The 25,057-nt window shown below is 49.8% G+C and overlaps 2 protein-coding genes and 4 non-coding genes across 7 annotated transcripts in view; 5 read left to right on the top strand and 1 right to left on the bottom strand.

The window, feature by feature from the left end:
• Positions 1 to 115: 115 nt before the first annotated feature.
• On the top strand, positions 116 to 15,862 carry DKC1 (dyskerin pseudouridine synthase 1). 2 transcript variants are annotated; one of them, XM_067548546.1, is made up of 15 exons: positions 141 to 476; positions 1,407 to 1,471; positions 3,028 to 3,114; positions 3,736 to 3,827; positions 4,527 to 4,711; positions 5,253 to 5,317; positions 6,137 to 6,263; positions 6,992 to 7,122; positions 8,034 to 8,177; positions 8,602 to 8,722; positions 10,499 to 10,617; positions 11,705 to 11,808; positions 12,443 to 12,500; positions 13,288 to 13,449; positions 14,516 to 15,862. In XM_067548546.1, exons 1-15 carry the CDS (start codon positions 461 to 463, stop codon positions 14,579 to 14,581), a joined length of 1,542 nt encoding a protein of 513 aa, XP_067404647.1. In that variant the 5' UTR covers positions 141 to 460; the 3' UTR covers positions 14,582 to 15,862. The 2 variants fall into 2 exon arrangements, with proteins under 2 accessions (XP_067404648.1, XP_067404647.1); XM_067548547.1 differs by lacking the exons at positions 12,443 to 12,500; positions 13,288 to 13,449; positions 14,516 to 15,862 and having other exon boundaries at positions 116 to 476; positions 11,705 to 11,812.
• Positions 7,177 to 7,314, top strand: LOC137154262 (small nucleolar RNA SNORA36 family). The gene has a single exon (XR_010920182.1). It is a non-coding gene; the product is annotated as a small nucleolar RNA SNORA36 family (small nucleolar RNA).
• On the top strand, positions 9,562 to 9,812 carry LOC137154265 (small nucleolar RNA SNORD17). The gene has a single exon (XR_010920185.1). It is a non-coding gene; the product is annotated as a small nucleolar RNA SNORD17 (small nucleolar RNA).
• LOC137154257 (small nucleolar RNA SNORD83) lies at positions 11,034 to 11,109 on the top strand. The gene has a single exon (XR_010920177.1). It is a non-coding gene; the product is annotated as a small nucleolar RNA SNORD83 (small nucleolar RNA).
• Positions 12,110 to 12,242, top strand: LOC137154264 (small nucleolar RNA SNORA56). The gene has a single exon (XR_010920184.1). It is a non-coding gene; the product is annotated as a small nucleolar RNA SNORA56 (small nucleolar RNA).
• A 536-nt stretch (positions 15,863 to 16,398) lies between the features above and the next one.
• The window catches only part of MPP1 (MAGUK p55 scaffold protein 1), a 32,852-nt gene continuing 24,193 nt past the window's right edge, over positions 16,399 to 25,057 (bottom strand). Inside the window, exons 8-12 of the mRNA XM_067548549.1 lie at positions 24,398 to 24,478; positions 23,522 to 23,602; positions 21,753 to 21,955; positions 20,711 to 20,785; positions 16,399 to 17,671 (exon numbers count right to left, since the gene is read on the bottom strand). Of these exons, the coding sequence (XP_067404650.1) occupies positions 17,495 to 17,671; positions 20,711 to 20,785; positions 21,753 to 21,955; positions 23,522 to 23,602; positions 24,398 to 24,478 (617 nt within the window). The 3' untranslated portion in view covers positions 16,399 to 17,494. The remainder of the gene's footprint in view (positions 17,672 to 20,710; positions 20,786 to 21,752; positions 21,956 to 23,521; positions 23,603 to 24,397; positions 24,479 to 25,057) is intronic.

Raw genomic sequence — 25,057 nt, 5'->3', positions numbered from 1 at the left:
AGTCACGCTCCTGACACCCTCAGCTTGCAGCCGTCCATGGGGCGGGCGGTGGAGTTGCTCGGGGGGGCGGGGGCCGAGGAGCTCGGGGCGGGGGGATGCGGTGAGAATGGCCCGCGATGCCCTGCCTGGCCAAAGCGAGCGGGGACGGGACCCTGCAGTTTGTCGCGGGATTAGCGGGCTGTGGACAGCCCCTATGGGCGCGGGGCGGCTGGGTGCCATGGCGACAGCGCGGTACAGCCGCCAGCAGAGCCGGCCGGCCATGGCTACCTGTCACGTGGCAGGGAAACGCAGCCCCGCCCCGCCCCTCCGGGGCGGGTCCATGTGCACGTGACAGGTGGGACGTGGCCTGCGCGCTGCATCTCGGGACGGGGGCGGCCAAACCACTCTTTCTCTGCGCAACGGCGAGTGGCGGCAGCACGCGGCTTCCCGTCCCGGCCCGGCCGGAGCGCGCGGCGCGAAGATGGCGGACGGGGAAGGTGAGGAGCAGCCCCCTCTCGCTGAGGCGGGAGCGGGAGGGTGGCTCGGCTCTTCCTGGAGCCGAGCACGTGGCCCGGAGCTGGGCTCGCTCTTGGTCTTTGCCGGCCACGCGGGGGCGAGGGGAGCGCGGCCCTGCAGGCCCTGCCGCGCCTGAGCCGTGACTGAGCCCCTGCGCCGCCGCCCGGCGTCCCGATGGCGGGCGGCCTTGTGGAACCGGGCACCGAGTCCTGAGCCGAGGCCCCCGCGCAGTGCTAGCAACGGCCCCGGGTGTGCTCGCGCGCCGGGCCCGGCCGGCACCTGCCCCTCTGCAGCCCTCGGCGTTCCCTCGCACGCGCGCACATGGCCGTCGGCCGGCCTCTTTCTCCGCGCGTGGTGTGTCGCGGGCCCCGCTCCGCCATCCGACCGAGGGGGCGGCACTGCAGGCGGGCGGGGGCCGGGACTCAGGGGCAAGCTTCCCGCTCTTCCCTCCCATATCTATCTTCGGTGTGTGCCAGCCTCTGTCGGGGAAGGGGAGGAGGGAGGCTCCTGGAAGCGGGAGTTGCTGCGGAGAAGACAATGCGGAGGGGTAAAATGTAGGAAAGCGCTAGATGGGGAGGAGGGCGGGAAAGAGAAAAGGCAGTAGAGAAGGGAGAAAAGTGCAGGATGGAAATAGTTGCTCTTAAGTATCATATGTTGCCTCTGAATGATGCTGAATGCAATGAGGTACTGAACAAATAATAACCAAGTGGCTTCAGAACTTGGTATTGAAGGAAGGAAGGAATGTAATTTTCTAGGAGATAAATGTTGCTTTTTGGTCAGTTTTGCTGTATATTTTATATTTTCTTGTCGGGGGAGGTGGTGGTTGAGGACAAATTCAGTAGTGCTATCTCTGGATTTAGATGAATTCTGGTATGAAAAATATTTAATATACCTCTTTGTTTCAAATACAGGTTCTGTATCTAAGAAGCACAAGAAGAAAAAGGATAAGAAATCTCTACCAGATGAAGACATTGCTGTGAGTGAAGTTTTTTTCTCTTGTATTAATGAGTTTGCCTCAAGGTTAGCTTGGTGCCTTGGCTTGATTTCAAGGTGAGCAAAACTCTTGTTTAGGCAAGGTCTTGGAACTTGCTTCACCATTACCTGGTTTAGACATATATCCAGAAAAGGTCTCGATGCCCACTTCTGGAATCTCTTACTTTGTGAGTAATGGTTTAACAAAATTACGTACCTAACCATTTGCAGTTTTAGGCCTTTAGTTGGTGGGTGGAGTGGAGGAAAGCAGCAGGACAGAAGGCAAGCTGTGTTTTAGTTTCTTGTCCTGGTTTTGGAGAATGCTGACCATGGGAGTTCAGGGACTTGAGGTGGGATAGTGTTATGTCTTAGAATGAAAGATGGTTGAAGTCGTTCTCTTGAATCAGCACCTCTCCTTTGCTCCAAGAATGCACTCAGATAAGTGCATAGATGAATAGAATTGGACTGACTGGGGGGCAAAGAAACAGTAAATTTGTTATAATTCACAAGTCTGCCAAAATTTGTTTATTACATCAGCTTTGATCCCCCAGAATTTAGGCTATTGGTGTTTCTTGGAGTAAAGCTATTCTTTTCCTAATAAAAGTGAATCTCTTAAGACTAAAATGGCTGTTTAGGATCCAGTGGAGTTTTGCACTACAACTGACTACAAGTTTAGTATTAATAATTCTGATAAGTAAGGGGGAGAAGATGCTTATGCTTAGAATGTATCATTCACTAGAAAAGCTGTCTTAAATTGGCCTTTATTCATTTTTAAATACAAATAATTCATTATTGAATTAGGATTTTTTTCACTCCTCTCACCTGAAGTCTAAGAGAAGCAAAAAAAAGCATTTTTCCTTTCAAATTGTGCTGCATGCATTAAGACAAATTAGTCAGTGTTTTTTTACTGGAGAAGTTACTTAACTAAGTCTAGCTTTTGCTTTTTTGTAATGCTTCTAAGAGATTCTGCCCCCTCTGGTCTTTTAGAGAATAGCTTTCTCTGTATTGATGATGATCCACTTTAAAGGCTAACAAATTTAATTTCTGCAGGCATAAGATTTCGTGGGCTGTAACCCACTTCATCAGATGTAAGGAATAGAAATTAAATAGGTGTGTGTGTGTGTCTGTGTGTGTGTCTGTGTGTGTGTACACACACACACATCCAAGGGTAAGGAACAACAATGGGGAAGGTAGGTATAAGCAAAGTCCATTCAGTTAGAGTAGTTGAGGCCTATTCACAACCATTGATTAGGAGGTGAGACTGTGTGAACAGTGACAATTACTTCTTGTAATGAGATGAGAGTAGGGATGGAACTGAAACTTTACTAGCTGGTGTTATCGCCATTATCTCTCTGGGCAATGATCGTTTTGCAGCCAATTTGTGGTGCTGTGGTTATGTTGCTTTGATGTAGGTGTCATTGAAAGGAATTGTATAAAATTGTGTTAGCAATAACTTGTGAATGTTGGCACAGAATACAAAAGACTTTTGGTTGTAAGAAAGGGGTGAAAGACGCTTCGCATATCAACTCTATGCGGATCCCCTGTGATTTCTCTTCCCAGGACATACAGCACACAGAGGAATTCTTCATCAAACCTGAATCTCGAGTGGCTCAGCTGGACACATCTCAGTGGCCCTTGCTGCTGAAGGTAAAGAGGAGTATAGAAAGGTTTAATCAAGTTTCAGCATACTTAAACTTTTTTCCTGTCTGTGTGTATAGATATAAAAACACTACTTTTTGTTTCACACATGTTCCTTAGCCTGTTGATGAAGAAAATGATGTATGAGGGAACCTACGGCAAGTGGCAACTGGTCTCACACCAGGCCCAGGCTCTTTCACTGGTCATATGTCTGATCTGTTAAACTGCATAGGATCTTGACCTGCCTTATAACCATCCCTGCAGGATTTCCCCTATCCCTTCTTTCTGCTCTGGAATAATGTTTGCATAAGTCTCCACAGAGTCCCTAGTTCTGTGCACAAGCACAGTGGATTTGCTCTACTTCGCAAAACTCTGCTCTGCAAAGTTTTTAACCTTCTTTGCACAGGGTTGGTGTTTTCTTGCTCTGGAAAGTGTTCCTGTGGCTACTAAAAGTCAGTTTCTAGATCTTTGCCAGTTTGGGAATGGCATTTTCAGTTAATTGTAATTTAGGTCAGATTATGTGATTGCAGTGAAGTCTCAATGGCGATCAAAAATCCAGGTAAAATGGGATTTGTTTCTAAAAACTTAAGAGTATTTTTGTTTACTGTACATTTTGTTTGGATTTTGTAGAACTTTGACAAGCTAAATGTGAGGACAACGCACTACACACCCCTTCCCTCTGGCTGCAATCCCCTGAAGAGAGACATCGCTGAGTATGTTAGGTGCGTTTGTTGGGGAGTACTGTAACTTCTCTCACAGTTTACACCCTCAAAGGGTTTGGTGACTCCCAGCTAAGTAGGTCTGGACAACAGTTACTTTTTCTCCACTGTTGTTGGGTGTTCAAAATTCCTCTTTAAATTTTGGTTAGCAGAATCATACATTTTAGTTTGTTCTAGTTACAGATACTTTTGGGAGTAGATTTAGAAACGAAATTTTATGCTGTCTGAAAGCTATATAACTTGCCCTTTCCAGCTTGATTCACATCCTGTCATTATATAGTGGGTTTTGCTAAAGACACACACAGTAAATGTACATCCAATGTGAAGGCTTTAGTGCCAGACTTGGGGGAATTTTCTCTTGTAGTATTTAATGTGGTCAGTCATGACTAGTGATTAACAGTTTGGTGCAGTAAGGCCAAGATTTTCAAAAACAGGAGTTTAAAGGTAGGCTGCTAAATAAAAGTCCTGTTTTTCAAAAGTGCTGAGCACCTAGCAGCTCCTGTTGACCTCCGTTGGTTGCTCAGCACTTTTGAAAATGCTCCATGTAATTGGAAGCTCCTGTTTTTAGAAATCTTGGAGGAAGTTTTTATTGGCTGCAAAACATCTCTCTTTAGAAACCAGATGTCCTTGGTAAAATAATACAACCAGAATATCAGATTACATTGAAGGTTCTAATCATCTGTGTGCCCTGTTCCACTGTAGAACAGGCTTCATTAACCTCGACAAGCCGTCCAACCCTTCTTCCCATGAGGTGGTTGCGTGGATCCGGCGCATTCTCCGGGTTGAAAAGACAGGGCACAGTGGGACGCTCGATCCCAAGGTGACAGGATGTCTGATTGTGTGCATCGAACGAGCAACCCGGCTGGTCAAGTCTCAGCAGAGTGCAGGCATGTCATTTACTGCATTGGGGAAGTTTACTCTCTTTTTTTAGTTGGTCAGGTGAAAGACTGACTGCATTTTAATGATGAGCAGAAGACTCCAGTTCCAGGCCTCTAAAGCCTGCCTATTTCTAACTAAGGTTGCTGTCTATTATGGCAGAATACAGAGTTGGGATGAATTGGAGGCCTAAGATCCTGCTTTGGGCTAGTGCCTGTAAGCAAAATACTGTTTTTCCTGAGCTTTGTGCTGTCACCATTTTTAGCTGATCAGGTCTCAGAACAGCAAATTTTAATGTACACACAAGATGTACACCTTTGCTTTTATTCAGAGTTGTGCTGTGCTGCCGTACAAAATACATCTTTCTCCATAAATAAACCTAGAACTTGGATTTCTTTTGATAGATTAAAGGGGTTAGAACTGTTCGTACTTGAGTCTTTTAGAAAAGGAGGTTAAGCAGACTATAAGTGTTTGAATTGTAATAACACCTACATGGTGGTGAACAGTAAAATGTAAGTGGCCACTCCTGATACTCTTCTGTCGTTCTTTCAGGCAAAGAGTATGTGGGAATCGTTCGGCTGCACAATGCTATTGAAAATGAGATTCAGCTTTCCAGGGTAAGTCTGTGCACGCCTGAGCTCATGTTAGCATCTTGCTGTGTTAGCTCATCAGTGTATGTTGGAGCTATGGGGAGGAGTGCCAGAGAACATTCCTTTAAGAGCCACTGGGAACATTTTGTTAAAGTAGAGGTTATAGAGTAACGAGCCCCTAATAAAATCACAATTGTGCTCCATGACTTCATGTTACTTAATCAGGGGCTTCATTAGCAGTGGTTCTCTGTATATTTGCTGTCAGTGTTTAGTAGGATTGTCCATATCAATTGCAGTTCTCCCTAGAAAATATGGGCCTACATTGAAAAAACATCCTGCTGTTTCACATGGGCTGTGATTGTGCATTTAAAAAAAAAAACACCTTAAGTTACTCCCTAGCAAGCATTCTCTGTGTGATGTGATGATGAATGCCCTCCCTGCAGCCCTCAGAGTCTTGTTCCAGGGTCTCCGTGCTATGTAGCCCCCAGATACCACCCAGCCTTTCAGTATTATACTGGGAGTGGCTGGTGTCTCTGGCCAGCTGTGTGCAGGAGCTAGGCAGAGCTGGAGCCCCTCTCCATGGGGGTTCTGTCTCAGCCAAGACCAGTGATGCTGTCTGATCAGATGCTGCTGCTACTGGTAGCTCGGGTACTAAGAACTATCTAGGGGGTACATAAATGACTCAGATGGGTGTGCTTTAATGGAGTCCGATCAGATGACAACATGGGATATACAATATGGAAGTGATTTTATTGCCTAAATAGCAGCAGGCTCTTGTTAGATGTGCTGATGGGATGGTGTGGGCTGTGTAAAGGTGAAGGCTGTCAGTTCTGCTTCTCCCCCTAGGCAATAGAAACTCTGACGGGTGCCCTGTTTCAGCGACCTCCCCTCATTGCGGCTGTCAAGAGGCAGCTGAGAGTCCGAACCATCTACGAGAGCAAACTGATAGAATACGACCCTGAGAGGAGATTAGGTAAAACACCTCATCAGTTCTCTGGTAGCTCTTCAAAGCATGAAAGTGCTTTTGTATACTCTCTCTCTGAGGCTTTTGTGAACATCCCACTCAAGGGGATTTGCTGATACTCTCTCTGTGAGGCTTTTGTGAACATCCCACTCAAGGGGATTTGCTGATACTCTATCAGGTGGAGTGATGTGCTGACACTTGATGGTCCCATTTTAAAATCCAGGCCTTTACTTGTTAATTGAAACTGGTTTAAAAGGGAGGTCTATGTTCCAGGCTGAATTCCAAAAGGAATGCATAACTACAGCCATCTAAGGAAAGGAAAAGTGCAGAAATGTGACGAATGCCTCATTATGGTGACTTCTGCTGACGAGTGACAGAATCACCAGTTCAGCTACTTCCCTGTGGGATGAGCATCTTCCCTGTCCAGAGAGATGTCCTGAGACTGCCAATCTCCACCCTCAGCAAGGGCTAAAATTTTTTCCCCTATGATAAAAGTTGCTGAGCTCTTGTTCCATGAAGAACCAAGTGAGGAAAAAGAGATGACATTAGATGACATGACTGTGCAAAGATGACTTACATCTATCACCCGATACTGATGGCTCATTGGAGGTGCTGAACATGGATCGTCTCTATATTCCAATCCCAGGGCTTGCTTTAATTCCTACAGGCAAGCGTGTTAAATTATGGAACCCCTGGATAGCTCAAAACTCTTCCCCCTTCCCAATCTTGCATTCCAGGTATCTTCTGGGTGAGTTGTGAAGCTGGCACCTACATCCGGACGCTGTGTGTCCACCTGGGCCTGCTGCTGGGAGTTGGAGGCCAGATGCAAGAGCTCCGGCGAGTGCGCTCGGGGATCATGGGAGAGAAGGTAGGATGGTATGGCTGGCTTTCTTTTTAAAGTCCCTTGCTATAAGTTATCTTTACCCAGAGTGTTGAGTTCAGTTCAGGGCTGCAGTCCCTGTTCTGGTAATTAAACTTTGGGACAGTGAGTGGCTGGGAGACATGTCAAGATGGATGGGAAGCTTTGCTTTCTGCCGCTTCCATCACTCAGCCCACAAAACCTCCATGTACTCTAAGGGCTCAGCTGCTTGCTTGTCAGTCTCTGGCTTTGGGCAGCTGCAGGTATCTAATGTAGGTAACATACTTGGATTAAAATGGGCACCTCTTTGTGAGGTGTTTGGATGCTGCTGTGCCGGGGTGTTGTAAAAGCCCAGGTAGACTTTCCAGCATGGGCACCAAGTTCTTGGAGTTTGGATAAACACTTCATTTCTGGAACAAGTTCTCTGCTGCCTTCATAGCAGGGATCTCTTGATGCAGGCACTTTCCCTAAGAGCCTGTAATTTTAGTCCCTGTTGTACTGCCTCCTGAATACTGAGGTTTCTGAGAGAGTGCTTAACGCCACTGCTAGATAGCTCAGCCTTTCATGTGCTGCTGATTCTCGTCTGGGAAACTAGGTTCCTGTGTGGGTCGGGTCCCAAATGAGTTTTAGTGGTAAACATTACATACAAACTTGGCACAGTTGACAGTCTGGTCAGGAAGGTCCCAGGACCATAGCAGCAGAGGGGTGCTAGCAGAGTTATGTGGCAGCTGTTTGTATAATGCTTATCTGCCTTGTTCATGGCTTTTGCCAATTCTGTCCTCAACCCCTTTTGGGAACCCCAGAATTCATCACTGCTTTTCCTTCAGGATACTTCTCACAATTGTGTTAGCCACATTTTTTCTTCGTTTTGAGTGGATGGCTGGGACAAGGACTAATATAATGGGCATGTCTGTTTGCAGGACTACATGGTGACAATGCATGATGTATTGGATGCTCAGTGGCAGTATGACAACAACAAGGATGAGAATTACCTCAGGAGGGTTATCTTCCCCTTGGAGAAGCTGCTGACTTCACACAAACGGCTGGTTATGAAGGACAGTGCGGTGAGTTCACGGGCCTCAGCCAGAAGAATGACTTTGCAAAATGTCACCAGGTGGTGGTACAGTGGGGTGACACTAATGCATTTCACTTTTAACTTCACCTCTAGCTTGGATAACAACTAAAAAATAACTTGGTGGTGGTGATCCAGATCCTCATAACAACCACCAACATCTCTTTCCAGGAGGCAGTGTGCATGTCTGAATAGCAGAGGATGCTGCAAATCCGCATTGAGGAGCAATGGCCCAAGCCTGGAGTGATGGGCGAGATGCTCTTAAGTCACATATGAAAAAATATCGTTTTATCACTGGGGAAGCACCAATTGATATTTAAGTGGCTGGATAAATTTGCAGAGTCAATGTTATACATTGGTTAAGACCATGTAAGTTTCTCAACCAGATTTTTTAGCCCTCTTCTCCCACCTTTCAGGTTAATGCCATCTGCTATGGTGCCAAGATCATGCTTCCTGGTGTTCTGAGGTATGAAGATGGCATTGAGATTAATCAGGAGATTGTTGTCATCACCACTAAAGGGGAGGCCATCTGCATGGGTAAGGTCAATGTTCTTCCTCCAGCCATCAAGCTAACTGCTTTGCAATAAAACCAGAGGGTAAAACAGCATCTTCAGAAGTTTGTAACAAACATGGGGCATGAGCATTTCGGGGCGAGGGGCTGTCGCCATAGCCGGAATCTTTCAGCCATGTTTCCTGGTGGGAAATGCTGCCACTGAGAGAACTCACTTGCTACCTTTAAATGTGAAAACAATTCAGAAAGCCCAGTGATACCAGCTGAGAAATAATGGCTTAGTTTTAACTCTGGGATCTGTACAGTAACAGATTTTATTGCTCTGTAACGTACAGCAGAAGTATTTATGGTCCCATTATTTTAGAATTGCTTGGTTATTTGAGCTGTATCTAGGCTTGGCAGAATTTAGTGTTTATCTTTTTATAATTTTGACACACTATATTTTTAAGCATTTTTCTGTTTTCACAATTTTCACAGTTGTGGGAAATTGAGAATGCAGACATTTAATGACAATAGATGTTGAGATTAAAACAGTTAAAGCATTCTAACTGTTAAAACATAGTGTCAATATTACATGTCAAAATATACAAAATAAATATCCTTAAAAAAAACTCTTAAGTTCTTAGGCAAAGAAAGAATTAAAAATGTTGCTTATCTGTAAATTTTAGTTATCAATGGAAATATTTTTTCGTCAGTGTGCATATAGTGACATTGACATTTATCATCATTTAGCAGTCAAAATCTAATCCTTCCAAGCCTCGCTATATCCCTCCAGTTAAATAAAACATCTGGGAACATACGAGTGTCTTCACTTGGCTTTCATTCACCCCATTCCCATGTCCTGGGCTCTCGGGCGCAACTGTGTGTGAAGTGATGATGAAGTTTATCCATTCTCTGAGTGCTGCTGCTCTGCCCTCCCTGCAGCACCTAGATTCCTGTGCTAGGGTCTCTGTGCTGGGCAGCCTCCAAAGGTCCTCCAGCCTTTCAGTGTTCTACTGGGGGCTGTTGGCATATGGCTGGCTGGCTGTGTGCAGGAGTAGAGCAGAGCCAGCAGGGCAGGAGCCCCTCTTCATGGGGGCTCTGCCTGAACCAAGACGAGTGATTCTGTCTGATCACATACTGCTGCCTGTGAACCCTCTCTCCTAAAAAATCTAGTAGAAAGAAACGATGTGTCTCAGATGGCTGCTGAATGGGTGTGTACTGTTAATTTTGCATTAATATCTTGTCATTTCCAGATACTTACAGCAAAGCATTGCGTAGGTACTGAGCAGCCATCCTGACTGGACACACACATGGCACTCAGAAGTGCTGTGTGTGTTTCTGTTGTGCTTATACCATGTGTCCAGTACAGGACACCACTAATCAGCGTAACAATTCACTTCTGCTGCCTAGTCTGAACCTGCACCCAGTGTTCTGGTAGAGGCTGTGCCACATAGTGATTTCTGAGCCTGCTACAACCTTTGCTCCAAGATGAGTCTCTTAGCTCTGGCAGGAGATGCTTATGCTTTTAGTTCTAGAGGTTCAAGGTTTGTACTTCCCCAATGATGAACCAGATAAGGAGTGTGTTGCAAGTGGAATCCTGTATGTGGTTTGAGCTGGATGAACCTCTCAGTAATTTCTGTAGGGGTCTGATGAAAATTGCATCCCTTTGGGTGTCGGTTTTGGGAGTATCATCTTTGTAGATCATCTTTCTACACCACTGTAATGTTGAGGCAGAGGAAACTGAATCCAGGAGCTGGCTAGGCTAGTATTGCTCTTTTGTGCCTCAGTGTTCATTAACTTTTCATTATCCACTAATGCAGCCATTGCTTTGATGACCACCGCTGTGATTTCTACCTGTGACCATGGTATAGTGGCAAAGATCAAGAGGGTGATCATGGAAAGAGACACTTATCCCCGCAAATGGGGTCTTGGTCCTAAGGTGAGACAGGGTGGGAGGTTGTGTGGTGTTGGAAATAGTCTCTCTGAGTTGACATTCAGCTATTGAGAAACTGGGTTTGAAGCAGCCTCATGCAAAGCTGCAGGTTTGTCACCTCCATTTCCAAAACGCTTTGTTTTGGAGCCAAGAAGATGGTACTTCCCAGTGCTTCAGCATTTGCTTATGCCAGGTGGGCACTTGGTATTGGTACCTTGAAAAGGCTTGGTCAGCTTTGCTTCTGCTGTGAGATTGTTGGGTTCTTTGGGCTATAGCTACACAACTATAACCATCTCAGAGAACTGGGTTGTCCCTTGCCTGGTTAAAAGCATGGTTCCAGTTGATGGTGTAGACTGGATCTAGACCAGGGGAAGCCAGGATCAGACTGATTTTAGTATGTGCTGTGAACCCTTCCAGGAAGAGCCAAATGATGTAAAGTAGATGGCATTAGCACTATGTGCAAAGATGACTTACATCTATCACCCAAAACTGATGGCTAATGGAAGGATTAGGAGATGCTCCATGCCCCACTCCTGAGAGGCTGAAGTAGTATCTGTAAGAATGCTCCAAGTGCACTAATGAAAGGTGCCATCAAAATTCAAATTAGCAGTAGAAAGACAGTGTATCATGACCATGTTGGCAGAAAGAGGCTCCAGGAGCAGCAGAACTACCATTTCTGTGTCTCTTCCATGAGTCAGCTTCCCCTCTTGCCTTATGCACATAAATGCTAATGATACGTATAGCTGGGTCTGTAACAGTAGAAGACTTACTCCAGTTCGCTTGCAGTTCCACCATATGCAGTGACACCCTTCAAAGCAAAGTGAGAAGGTAAAATAATCTTTTCTGGAATACTGCTACTTTAATTAACCAGTACTGCAAACAAAAGAGTGACATCAGCCAAGGAATAAGCAACAAATATAATTTGCCATGAGCTATTAGAAGCTTCTTGAGGACACATTTGTGTGTCTCTTACCTGGTAAAGGTTTCACCATAACTTGGTTCTCTCCCAGAATGTCTCGTCTCGTGCCAAGTGATTTCTTTAAATTTCTCTGAAGTTGGAATGTGACCTTTTCTCTCTGCGTTTTCACATCAGGCGAGTCAAAAGAAGATGATGATCAAGCAGGGGCTGTTGAACAAGCATGGAAAGCCCAACGAGAGCACACCGGATTCCTGGAAGAAGGAGTATGTGGACTATAGGTAATGCACAGCGCTCCAGAGATGTGTGTAAGGGGCAGGACAGAGGGGTGAAATTGTGTGCATTCAGTCTCTGCTCTGCTATCTTAGGATGCCGCTTTCATGGGGCATGTTGTTGACTTCTATTGGAAGATGTCAGTTTGGGATACAAAAGGTCACTAGGGCTGAATGTAGCATGTTAAAAATACTGTCAGGCACTATAATACCTTTCCAAAGTACCTTAATTGCAATGGGGTTACTTTCCATCCCTAGGGAGCGCTGCCTTGGGGGAACAGCAGGGGGTGCTATTCCAGGTAAACCCAGTGAGCAGACAGTTATCCCTTTCTAGCTTGATATTGTGGCTCTAGAGGGAGTCAGTCTGCTAAATTAAACAGATGGCTTTGCCTTTGTCCAGCACAGTTAGGCACTGATGCAGGCTGCAGGCTTTCCGTACACTACTGAGCGCTCTGAATGTCCTATAACACAATGATCAGAAAAAGGAGCTGTCTTGTGTAGTCTTCACCTGTGTAGCAGCAGGAGGCTGAGGGATGTGGTTTGGTTTGCCACAAGCGTCTAGGAGGAAGGACAATAAATCTGAGCATACGGGATTACAGGCAGTGTACACACATCTGACTCCGAGGTGATTTCCTCCTTTCAGCGTTGCTGTAAAGAAAGAGGCAGAAGCCCCAGCAGCAGTGGCCGAGAGGATACCAAAAGTGAGTAACAGGCTTGTTTCGTATGAGAGCTGTTTTGGACCTCTGTATTGTCAGATGGACATCTTTGCCTTGGTAGATTGATCCTGTGACTTATGCTTCATGCTATGTTACTGCTTTAGGGGAGGGATTTAGGCTCTCAGGCAGAAGTTAGTTGGTGTCTCCTTATATTTGTCTATCAGAGTGGGCTTTTACATATAATCCATATTTGCCTGTGTGGTTAGTGTTACATTGCCAGGGTTTGAATACACTGAAGGACAAGGTCTTCAGGATTCTTGTTCCCTGAGGGCTCAAGACAGTGTCCCAGAATCCATGGGTACCAGCCCCCATGCTGATCTGTGCATTTCATCCCAGTTGAAAAAAGCCCGACGTGTGAGTGACAGACAGACACCAATGGAGGCATCTTATCCCTGGACCTGATTTTTGGGTTCTGTCACTTGCTGTACAGATGACACAGCAGAGATGGGAAGAAAGTGGAGCCCTGAGTTGTAGCTGGGATGATCTCATGGGAAGAACATGAGGGATGGGGTTTGGATTCTCGCAAAGAGCATAGGTGGGTGCCAGAGGATCAACAATCTCCCTCTTTACACAAGCAGTGATGAACTTGACATTACCCACAATAGGGCTTGCCCATACCATGCTGCTGAGGGTGCAGAGGGCTAGGATGGGAAGGCAAATTGAGGACTATGTTGGGTCCATGACGTCTGTACTCTGAGGGAGGTGAGCCTCTTTTTGTCATGGTTTGGGCTCAGCTGGGAGTGAGCTGATCTGATGTCTTACTCTTAAACAGAGGAAGCGAGAGACGGAGAGTGAAAGCGAAGAGGCAGCCATGGCACCGCCCTCCCCAGCCGTGCTGCAGCCAGAGGAGCTGAGCAAGAAGGAGAAGAAAAAGAAGAAGAAAGAGAAGAAGGCCAAAGAAGCTGCCGAGAGTGGAGGGGAGCTAATGGACGCGGTAGGTACCTGGACAGTGTCACTGTGCAGCAGACTGGGGTGGGTGCATGACTTTGTGCAACCATCCTGGTGATACTTACAAAAAACCAAGACACCTATTCAGTTTGTCCAGCTAAGACTCCGCTCTCCCCCTGTCGGTGTACAAGTGTCTTTAATGTAGGCTCCTAGGCTGAGCAGCTTTTGGTGGGCTCTGTAAGATTCTGTCTGTGGGTAAGGCCATGTGTATATGTACAGCAGTGTGGCTGTACTGATGCAGCTGTGCCAACAGGAGAAGTTCTCCCATCGATATAGCGCTGTGCACACCGGCGCGTCTCACTCAGGGGTGGAATAGTCATTCCTGAGCGACATACATTTTGCCAGTGTATGTTGTAGTGTAGACATAGCCTAATTATATGGATAAGGAGGTTAGCCCATGGGGCATGGTGTGGGAAGTGCATTCCAGAGCTGGCTGTTATGTTCACACCGCCCTTGTTTAATGCGTTAGGAATAATCTGCCCTGGGGTAGCTTTCTCTCAATTGTCTGGCAGAGATTTTTACACCTTTCTCTGGCGCCTTTGGAACAGGGCACAGTTGTAGAGAAGACACTGCCCTAAATGCCCATTGCTCTGATGTGGTGTGCAGTTGCTTTTCCAGTCTACGTGCTCCTGGACTCGGGTGCATTGTGTGTTGGTAGCAACCCTGCCATGCAGATTTCGGTTTGGGGAGCCTTGGATGGGGGAAGAGGGCAACACAGTATGTCATATTTCCCTCGTGGAGTGAGGCCTCCTGTGGCTGGGATGGGAAGAAGGAGGTAGTTAAATTGCATCCTTCAATAAATACCTCATTAGTCTCCTTAATTTGTGTCCTGGCTGCAGAGCTGTCCCTAGGGTACAGTGAATCAGGGTGATCGCCCAGACCCCACGCTTTGTGCCACGACCAGCCTGGGGTTGTGCACTGAGACCTGTTGGGAGGCGGGCAGCTTCACAACGGGCCCCACATCCCCCCCAGGGACGGCCCTGCCTGGCTGAAAGGTGTACCACAAATCACCTTCCCAGCCACCCTTCCTGAGATCCCAATTCTCTCCGCAGGCCAGTGACACCAACACCAAGAAGAAAAAGAAGAAACAAAAGGAAGCTGAAGAGAGTTTGGAGTAAGCCGCTAGATCCCTCCCAGCCAGACCAGGCCGCCTGCTCTGGGTGGAAGTTGGAGAGCCTTAACAAAAGAAAAAGCAGCTATTCCCCAGCAGTGCAGAAACACTGGCTGTGCAGCGGAGGAGCGAGCAGGGTGATGAAGCTCCTGATCCACTGCTTACAGAAACAGAAGCATGTCTGCAACAGGGCTCACCGTGAGTCCCTCCTCATCCTGTTCTAAGGGTGGCTGGAGGGCGGGAGTGCAAAACGTACCCACCGTATTGGACTGCTCTGTACAAAGCTGGTTGCCTCAATGCATATAAAACTGTCCTCAGGGAACCAGCAGCTCCTGCTACCAGTGGGCCCTCTTAATCTTCAGTGTTTCCAGTTCTCTCCACAAATGGAGATCATGCCCCCTCCCTCCTGCCTTTCCTTATGTTCATAGGGCTGGGAGCCATTACCTGACAGTTGCAGAATGTTCTACGGTGGCGGTCGGGGTCTGGATGATCACATCAGCTATCTTAAGTGCTTTGGTTTTAAACTTGCAGTGCTTGGCTCGAGTCTTGGCTAGCCAGGTCCCCATGTCCCCCCTTTGGCAACAGGTATTTTAGGTAAATTTTTTCCGTTTATTGTACAGGCTTAGAATTTGCGCTTGTTTCTCCCGTTTTGTTTCAAGGGCAGGCACCTGCCTCCGTCCTGGGTCACTGTTCACTGAACCCCCATTTCCATGTTATGACTGTAGCATCTACCACAGCCTCAGCCCTCCTTCCTACCTAGTTGATCCTGGAGGTGGGAAAGGAGACCCAGAAGAGGTCACTGGGGCAAAAGGTGTCAGCTGGCCATACTCTTATAGGCACCAATTTTTATTTATCTATTTAGGGGATCATGGGGCAAGAGAGGGGGACATGTGACTGGTCATATGTATCACAGTGGACCCATGGATTTGGTGTCTGAAGCTGAATTTGCAAAGGGCAGCTGATGGTCTCTCTTTTGAACAAAACATCCCAGGCTCTCTTCCTGGGATGTCTCACTGGCAGTAGGAAGCGAGTCTGGTGCTAGTGGGTGACAGGACTCAGCCCTGTGCCTGTTTTAATCGCTTGAGGGAGATGTTTGCTGAGTGCAGACTACCATTTAAAGTCAAGGCTTAAAGCTGCCCAACATCCTGTGTTGCTTTTTTACTCCTGTCCATGGCAAGGGAGACGCAGGGAGCGGTGACCACAGCTGGGGCTGTCAGATTTAAGGGTAAAAGAATAAATTGTGATTTTTATTTACTTTTTATAAAAAATAAAATTATTTTTTAAGTGGTGACTGTTGCTTTTCAAGCTGGGAAGGAGGGCAGCCTCCCCTGTGAATTCAAGGGCTCTCCACAGCACAGGGAAGCAGGCAGGACACTCCATCCTGTCCTGTGCCTTTTTTTTGCCTGGAGCTACCCAGAGCCCTGCCCTGCCCCGCCCCACCCAGTGCTAAGGGGAGGGGGGGAAGGGGAAGCTGTCCTAGAATGTACAGGGGGCATTGCCCTCCCTTCCTTCACCGTGAGGCTATGAAGAAACCTGCTCCTGAGTGACTAGGGGGAGCAATTCCTGCTGCTGGTGGGGCCTGTGTGGGTGAGTAACCTGAACAGGGACTCTGTGGCCCTTGGTGGCCAGCCTGCAGGGACTCCCTGTTCTTGAAGAGCAAAGGGGCTTGTGTAGTCCTGACAGGATCATTCCTCCCCCAGCCATTGGGAGTGTCCCAAGGGCTAGGAAAGCCTGGCTGCAGCCTCCTGGCTTTCAATGGGAGGAGCTCACTGGATGGAGTTGGCCATGTCCTGCTGAGCTCAGCACAAACCGTCAAACCACAGCAACATTTCAACACACTTTTATTGCTACGTGGTGTTTCCCTGCAGTGGACTAGAACAACGGTCCCTATTGCACATCAGTTTTTTTTTTTTGGCATCCTTAAAAATTGTACAGGCTTTCAGCCCTGTTCACCCCCTTTCCTGCTCTGCTCCTTGCCTGTAAAACACACAAAGTCCTTTTAGTGAGAGATGGATTAGGGGTTGAACCACTGCTGCATGGGGGCTCCTAGCACTATCATGGGTATGAGACCAGACATAAACTCGGTGTAATATTTTATTGTGGCACCAGAGGGGGGCCCTTGGCCAGCTACCTGCATAAAGACCAAGGCAGCAGATACCCCATGGGGTTTGGGGTGTGTGCATGGAGGGGCTGCGCTGCCTTGGACTTTGCAGAACAGCCCTGGGTCCTCCCTGTACACATTGTTCCTGCTGCATGCAATGGGAGATGAAAAGGGTCCAGCCAGTCTGATTTACTGACTCAATTCCAGCCCTGTGTTGTCCCTGGGGTTATTTTTAACTTGCTGAGTCTCTCAGGTCATTCAGCAACAACATGCAGCTGCCTTCTCAGGGTTTGAGGATGGTAGGAGGTGTAAAGTGACAACTGCATGGGATAAGTCAGGAACTCCAAGCTGCCCCCTCAGCTCAAGGTGACTAGGGCCAGGGTTTCCACATGCTGCATGTTCACAGCTGCTGCTGATAACCAGCTGTGCAGAGGGTCAAATACAGTTCAGAGGTCTTGACCCTAGCTGTGCCTCCATCCTAGCTTATCTTCCCCTCTGGGGTGCAGCACACTGCAAAATCACTACTGCACCAGGCCCCTATTTGCCTTTCTGTGTGCGCAGTAGACACCCTGCTCAGGCGAGGGGTATGCTGTGGCCCGTACTAGGGTGGAGACTCAAACATAAAACAATTCATAACCCCTCCCCCTCTAAGAGTCACCCCCAGGGCAAAGGTGAGGCAGTACAGTAGTACTGATGCAGGGGGACCAGAACATGAAGATCCCTGTGTGTAAGAGGCCCAGTGAGACTGTCCATGGATGGGTAAGAGGAAGGGGGCCTGGTGGAGGGGGTAACAGGAAGCTGCCCCAGCTGACCAAGAGCTCAATAAACCCAGGAGACAGGCACCCACTGGGGTGAGCTGCAGGCCTGCTCGAAGGCTTCCTGCAGCAGCTTGAGGCTCTCTTCCACGCCGTTGTTGACTAGTGCCAGGTCAAAGTAGTGTGCGTAGCGGCTACGGATGCTCTCCGACTCCTTGCGTAGCTGCTGCAAGGCCTCCAACTGCAACAGAAGAGCACACCAATGAGCTGGGACTGGGGGGATGGGTGGGGGGAAGGCAGTGTCTCTGGGCACCCCCACACCTGGGAGGCTGAGGTGCCCTTCTTGGGTTGGGAAGTAGAGAATGCATCCATGCAGGTTGGAGGAGGGCCTATGGCACAGCTGGGCCGTTGCATCCATCTCTCAGCAGTGGCTTGCACAGAGGAGGGGGCCCAATAACAGTGCTCTCTCACACCTACCGTGTTGCCCTAATGGCCCTCGGGCAGGGCTGCTGCATTTTGCCCTAGGTTCCACGACTGTGCAGACAAACCTCATCTCTATCTCCCTCCTTGAGAAATCTAGCTCTGGCCTGTGTTTCTGACCCACCATGGGCTCTGGCTGCCTCCGCATAGTGCACAGAAGCCAGCTCCCTGGGCCAGCCTGCAGCACCCCAATAAAAGGTAGAGCTGGATGCAGAGGGTGAGCACCACTGCTCAGACCCAGGGCACAAAGAACACATGGGCCCCGCCACCCTTGGGGCACTAGAACCAGGGAGGAGGGGAGAGCTACACCCACCCACTTTTTAGCATGAGCGTAGCAGCCGTGAAGCACAGCTCCTGCTAACGGTGACAGCCTCTGCCTCGTGGGGGGTTGAGGTCGGCCTAGCCCCCTCTTCTCCCTGAGGCCCCGCCTCTTCCTACTCTTCCCACCCTCTGCCACCACTAGAAGCTGGAACTGGGCTATGGTACGATGTGGGGAGCCTGGACCCTCCCCTGTCCTGGGAAGTGGGGACATGGGTCAAGGGCTGCTCTCAGGCACCCCTGAAATATCCGAAGGTATTTCAGGCTCCCAGCCACCTGCTCCAGCATCCAATTGACATTGTAAATAGGAACTCGCATACAACTTCCTTCCTGGTTTGAACACACTGGTTCTTCGTCTCTGTCCCTAGGGACACTTGAAATTAATATGGCACTTCTGTTTACCAGCACCATGAGCTCAGGTCCAGCCACCTGAGAATTGCTGCAGCCGGAGCCCCTGGCTTTGCTGCGTGGCGCTCGGCAGCCAGAACGGATTCAGAAAGGAAAAAGACCCCTGCTGTCTGCCAGCAGAGCCACTGGAGTCCAGTTGTGGCTCTGAGTTCTCCCCTCGCGGTACTAAGCGTTACCTGAACTGCAAAAGCAGGCTAAATAGAGCGCATGCCCCTGCAGCAGGAGGCAGTTTGTGGCAGTACTGGCTCAGCAAGCCCCGCGCCATGGAGGCAGCTGGGCCCACCATTTCCGGTGCTCACACTCAATGGACGCAGGTCACAAACAGCGTAATCAGCTCATCACAGGTGCCACTTCATTCAAAGGCTGCATAAACCCTCTGGCTGTTCCAATCTTCTGTTTGCAGCCTCATCTTAGCAAACCCCCACCCACAGGTCGATCGACTGAGCCAGCTCTGTCCCAGAGCAGCAGGCCTGGCCAAGCCTGAGTTCAGGCAGGGCTTGTTTATGCTTCCCCAGTGTTTTCAGTGTCCAGCTGTGTGTAACGTCTCAGCTCTGCCCTGCCAGTCGCAGCATTAGCTTAGCTGTCTGTGCTCGCTCAGCTACTAGGAACCCAGAGGGTTAGAAAGACAGCGCACTGCACTTTCTAAGCAGATAGCGGCATAAACACCACTTTCTTCTTCATTCTTAAAGGGCTAGCAGCTCCGTTAGCTAAACAAGCCAGAGAACATCGGCTGGTCCTGTGTGCTATTTGCATAAGTGAGATATTCAATGGCCAGACAAAGGGACCCATCCAGTGGCACACGCTGGCCAGTCTCTAGTACACCTGTCCTTTCACTGCTTCACGGCCCCAGAGACTGCACCTTTCAACACCCGTGAGGATGGGGAGGGGGAGCTGATCATCTCCGGGTGTTCGGGCTGGCTGCAGTCCTATCAGTGTGACCCTCCCTGACATCAGGAAGGTCACTGCAGCTGGGAACTGCCCCGCCGTGTCAAAGAGGCCTTTGGTGCTGGAAGCCCAGCGAGCCAGGCACGGAGGGCCCTGGGTGGTGCAGAGTAAGAATCCCTGAGTGCGGTGACCCTTGGGGAATCATTTGGTGGATGGTTTGTGTCCTTGCCTATTGGAAAGTCAGCATAAGTGACCAGGGAGAGCCTGTTGGGGAGAAGCTGTACCCAGTGTACAGCTCCGAGACTCCACAGCTCTGCTGGAGGAGGAATGAAGCAGCAGGGGCACGGGAAGCTGCCCCAGCCCGAGCTGAACTGATGTCTGGGGTGTGAAGGTCTTGTTCCTAGAGGGTTGGGGCAGACACGGGCTGGATGGTGTCACTCTCTCCAGTCCACAGGATCCCTCCAGAGCTGTGGAGAAGTGCAGGGGAAGCAGCCCCGGGGGGTGTGGAGGGAGCAGGCTTGGCTAAGGGATTCCTTTGGACAGAAGGCAAGCAGTGCATAGCAGGGAGAGGGGGGCACAGGGCAATGGTGCTGGTGACTGCTGGACTCAGGCTATGGGGGAAGACGCTGTGCCCAAGTCCCTGGTTCAAGTACAGGCAGTGCCAGCCTGAATGGGGAATTAGCACCCAGCGTCCTGCCCCCTCAACTAGCCGCCGTGCCCCCCAGCTTGGAGAGCAAGGGGCAGCGCACGCAGGCTCACAGCTTTGGCATCCCCTGCCCTGCACGCCCTGGTGCTTTGCATTTTATCTCAGGGAGGTTTCATGCTGGGGGATTTCAGATGAACCCCACTCCGCTGGGGACCCCCACAGGGAAGGGGCAAGAGCCTTTCTCTGAGCAGGGCACAGGAGAACAAGGCCCAGGGGGCCCGAAGAACTGAACTTGGGGTGAGATTCCCCAAGGTATTTAGTTGCCTAACTCGCACTGATGTCACCGGGACCAAGGCACCTAGAGAGCTCTGTGAATCCCACCCCCGGGAGGAAAGGTCTCTTCATCCCCCTTGCTGCACCCCCATGGTCGCTGAGGCTTGCAAAGAGGCGAGTGTGTGTGCTGGACGTGAGCAGTGGAGGGCGTCCGGGCCGGACGCAGCTGGCCAGCATCCCGCCTGCCCCCCGCCGCACCTCGCTGCCCACCTGGTTGGCCTGGTCTGTCGGCGCGATGAAGACAATGAATGGGGACAGGTCTGCAGTGTGAACAATCTTCAGGGTCTGCAGATGGGGAGGGGGAGAGAAAGAGAGAAGCCAATTAGCAAACGAAGTGCAACTGCTCGGATGGGCACGGCAAAAGTGCCTGGCCACCCCATTCTGCCTTCCAGAACGCTGCCAGCTGCTGCCGTCTGCTGGGGCCCGGCTGGTTCTGCCCCACGAGCAGCTGCTGTTCTGCTAGCTAGGTAGGCAGGTGCCAATCTGAAATAGTGACACCTTATGACAGGGCAGAGCTGGTGCGAGCTGCCTCTGGAGCCGCCATTATCTTCTGTCATCCCAGGAAAGTTCTCAGGGAACCACAGAACAGCAGCTGTCATCATCAAGGGCTGGGACGGCAGCTCTGACTGTGTCCTCTCTCACCCCCCCTTGCATTAGCTGAAGGCAGTAAGTTACCGAGCTGAGGCATGGACTCTCCTGCCTTTTCCATGGTGCCAATCCTGTGGCCTCTCTGCCATCTGCCTTTATGTTCCCCTTCTAAGGGGCAGGTGCTCCCTGGAATATCAGTGCAGCAGGAAAGGGTGGGGGCCATGGGGGCGGCCGCACCTCAAGGCACCTGCCTAGCCCGGGGACAGTAGGTGCAGCTGACCAGTTGGTTTTATCTCTGGTTATTTTCCTCCCTCCATGCCCTTCCCACCTGGCTCCTGGCAGGTGCTTAACTGACTCCATCCCAGGAGCCTCAGACGGCACCCCACTCTCCTAGCCAAGCAATCTGCTCTTTCACTGCCTGGCCTTTTCCCCCAGCCCCTTCCTGGGGTACGCTTTAAAGGCTACATTTTTCACCCAGCTGCTAATATCAAGCCCACAAGTGCCAGGCACCAGCGTTCTGCCTGCCCGACTGGTGGGGATGGCTGGGAAGAGAGACGGGTCAAATCCTCCTTTGCACCTCCAAATAATTGCACACACAATTAAATGTTGCAGTTCTCTTTCAGACTCTGACCCCTAATAAGCCACCCCCGTCTCCCCCCATTACCTGGGGCTCAATGTCTAGGATGGCGATTTTATCCTGCTGGTGGATTTTGTGCACGGTTTCAAATTTGGTGCCAAACATGTTCCCCTGGTAGCTCCCGAACTCCAGGAATTCATTGGCAGAGATGTCCCTGGTCATCTCCTCAGTGGAGATGAAGTGATAGTCCTTTCCGTTCACCTCGTTCTTCTTCTGGGGGCGCGTGGTGTCTGGAGGGGCAGGAGAGCTGGTGACTGAGCTGTGCCACCCCAAAAGTTCACAGAACCGAACGTTCCCGCCAGTTCGCACCAAGGTGACCATTGAGCAGGAAGGATGGGGAGAGGGGTGGTCGCTGTGCTACTCTGCACCATGGGAAGCTTCTGCTTCGGAGAGCAACCGTGAGTCGTGTGTTCCCAAGCAGATCCCAGGAGGTGGGAGCCAGAGGTGAGCTTGCGGTGAAGAGAAGAGGGGCCTCCACCAGGTTTTACCCTTTGCTGCTTTGAACAAGGCTGGGCAGAGCAGGGATTTGCTGCCTGCAGATGCCTTGACTTTTGCTCAGGTGAGGGGATCTGGAGCACTGGGCAGCCCTGCTTCTCGACCTCCTTGCCTGTGGCATGGCTCCCAGCCCTGCCCTAGCGATTAGACCCACAAAGCTGGGCTTACTCCTTGGCCAGCTGAGGTCACTGCAAGCCCCATCAGTGGGGAACAAGGGCCAGAGCCCGGCGGGGCAGTTCCCTGTTCAGACAGCTAAAGGCCCATCACTCACATAGAAATCAGGCCAGGCATCAGCTGGTGGCCCAGAAGCTAGTTGTGAGGCGTGCTTTGAAACTGACTAGCTTCCATGCCGATGGCATCCCTTTAACGCCCAGGGAAATCACTGGTTTATTAGCTCTGAAGCCAGGCTCCTGGCGCCTCCCCTTCTGTTTCTGCCCTGCTGGCAGGAGGCTCCGAAAAGCCAAGAATAACCCAATAAACACAAGCTCCACCAGCTATCATGTGCAAAGCCAGCCCATTCCCCAGCGTGGCCCAGCTGGACATGCGCCTCTCCAGCTGACCTAGCCACGTTTCCCCTCACTGCACTGCTCAGGGGTTGTGGCAGGAACAAACACAGGGCTAAGCTGAGCCCAACCAGTTTCCACAATGGGAAGGGAAGATGCCACCCTGGCCCGCCCCCAGGGACAGACAAGCTTCCGACTCACTGGAAAGCCCCGGCATGCTGGAGGCGCTGCTAACGGAGTTAGCAAAACAGCGAAACAGAGCAGAAGACTGAGATGGCCAGTGGCAGGGGCTCAGCTCTGATTTCAAAGCCGATTGCTCTGAGACTGTGGTCTCCTGTGTTTAGGAACACATGGGGCTGTGGCATTCTCTGCCGGAGTTTGGAGGGCCCCATTACACACAGGAATCACTCCAACAGAGCACCACTCACCGCACCCCACTGTCTGTCCTGACTGCACGGTGTACGATGCAGAAAATCTATTTTAGAAATGGCTTAGAGCTTCACTTCCTCACCCCCCCCCCCCTTATAGGGACTATTTTTGGTATCCCTCCACCAGTAAAGCCCACTGGCTCAGAGACCAGGAGCCCAAACTGTGCAGGGCTAAGAGGGAGCTGGAGGAATCTCTAAACATTCCCAAAACCAGGTTTTCTGCACCGAAGAACTCCACCTCTAGACAGGCCGCTAGCTCAGGCCCTTGGCAAGCTCTCCTTGCTAGGGGTTTACAATGGCTCGTTCTGGGCATACTAGGGAGGCACTGGGGGAGGGCAGAGCCTGACCCCACCCACGGGTGACTACTTACATGGAGCCGGATACCCAAACTTTTCCGGATTCTTGCTGAGCAGAGCATTCTTAATGTGGCTGCGACCGACCCCGCTTGCACCTGGGCAAGAGGACAAGAGAGGGGCAGGATGTCAGTGCCCGCCGAGAGAGGCATTCCCTGTGCGGGACAGGGCAGAGGGTGAGGAACCCAACATCCATGTGGGAGGAGTAAGAGAAGGACCCAATTCGGAGGGAGGAGCTCTGGGAGAAAGCACATAGGGATGGAATGGGATAACGGCAGCCCAGCTGAGCCCCTTAGCGCCTTTTGGAGCGGACCAGATTCTGCAAAAGGGGAGATCCCGTTATTTTCAATAAGGCAAGCAGGGCAAAGCACTTCCAGTCCCACACCCACCCAGCTGCTTCACTGTGGAATGTGCAACCCACAGCTAGGGGCACTCACGAGTTCGGTGCAGATCCTCCTCAAGGGATTCAGGTGCCTAATGCCCAGTGGAATCAATAGGAGTTAGGCACCTAAATACTTTTCTAGGTCGTGACTGTAGGGCTTTGCTACACAGGGGCACTCAGCAAAATTAATCCAAATTACCTACAGGTAAGAATTTAGAGTGAATTACTTAAACGATGTCAAATACTTGTGTGAACTCTCATTCAGAATTAGAGTGCTCTTAATTAGGTTTTGTTTAAAGTGAATTAAGATAAAGCAAATACTCCCACTCACTGGGGATCTGACCCATGTTAAAGGAGTACATTGCCTTAACCCTCAGCCAGCAGGGCTCCCCATCGGAAACACTCTACCAGCTCCCATTGAAAAGGAATCCCGTTCCGCCCAGGCCACTAGCAGGTGGACAGGGACAATGGCCAGAACAGCCCAGTGAGTAGAGGAGGGGCAGGGCCATACCTATCAGCACCAAGGTCTTCCTCTTGAAGGCTGGCAGCCTCACCACCTCCTCATATGAAATCACATCCAACTGGTCAAAAACTGGTGGGGAGAGAGAGGAAATGGAAACAAGAGCATCACAACCCATGCAGACGCAAGAACAAGCAGGTGCCTGCGCAGAGCCGCGGGACACATGGGCATTGATATACGACAATACCACCACCACCTGACTCTCCTGTTGTGCTTTTCATCAGTAGAGCTCAAACCATGTTACACAGGTCAGTATCATTCGCCCCATTTTAAATGTGGGGAAACTGAGGCACAGAGAGTGACTTGCATTTTGGAGGGCTCCAAAAGTGTTTCCAAATTTGGTGAAGAATCTGGGTGGAAAAAATGGAGATTTTATAAAGTCAAAATGAAATGCTTTGACTTTTCCTTTCAAAAAGGCTGATTTTTTTAAAACAAAAAAAAAGAGAATGAAAAGCAATAAACGCAGAGTGAAGCCTTGTTTTTTCCACAATATCAATAAACCCCAAATGATTTTTTTTTCATTTATGTTTTGGCTAGGAAAAACACATCATTAGGTTTGGTTCAAACCAATCTGATTTTTTTTTTTTTCCAGGTTGGCTCCTTGTACCAAAAACACCCTTTATGAATCCAGCTCTGCCCCTAGGTCAAACT

Source organism: Emydura macquarii, unplaced genomic scaffold (genome assembly GCF_026122565.2).
Source record: "Emydura macquarii macquarii isolate MOO-44397 ecotype Brisbane River unplaced genomic scaffold, CSIRO-AGI_Emac_v2 contig_1253, whole genome shotgun sequence".
Classification (NCBI taxonomy): Eukaryota; Metazoa; Chordata; order Testudines; family Chelidae; genus Emydura; species Emydura macquarii.
This window is presented reverse-complemented; position numbering and strand designations above follow the sequence as displayed.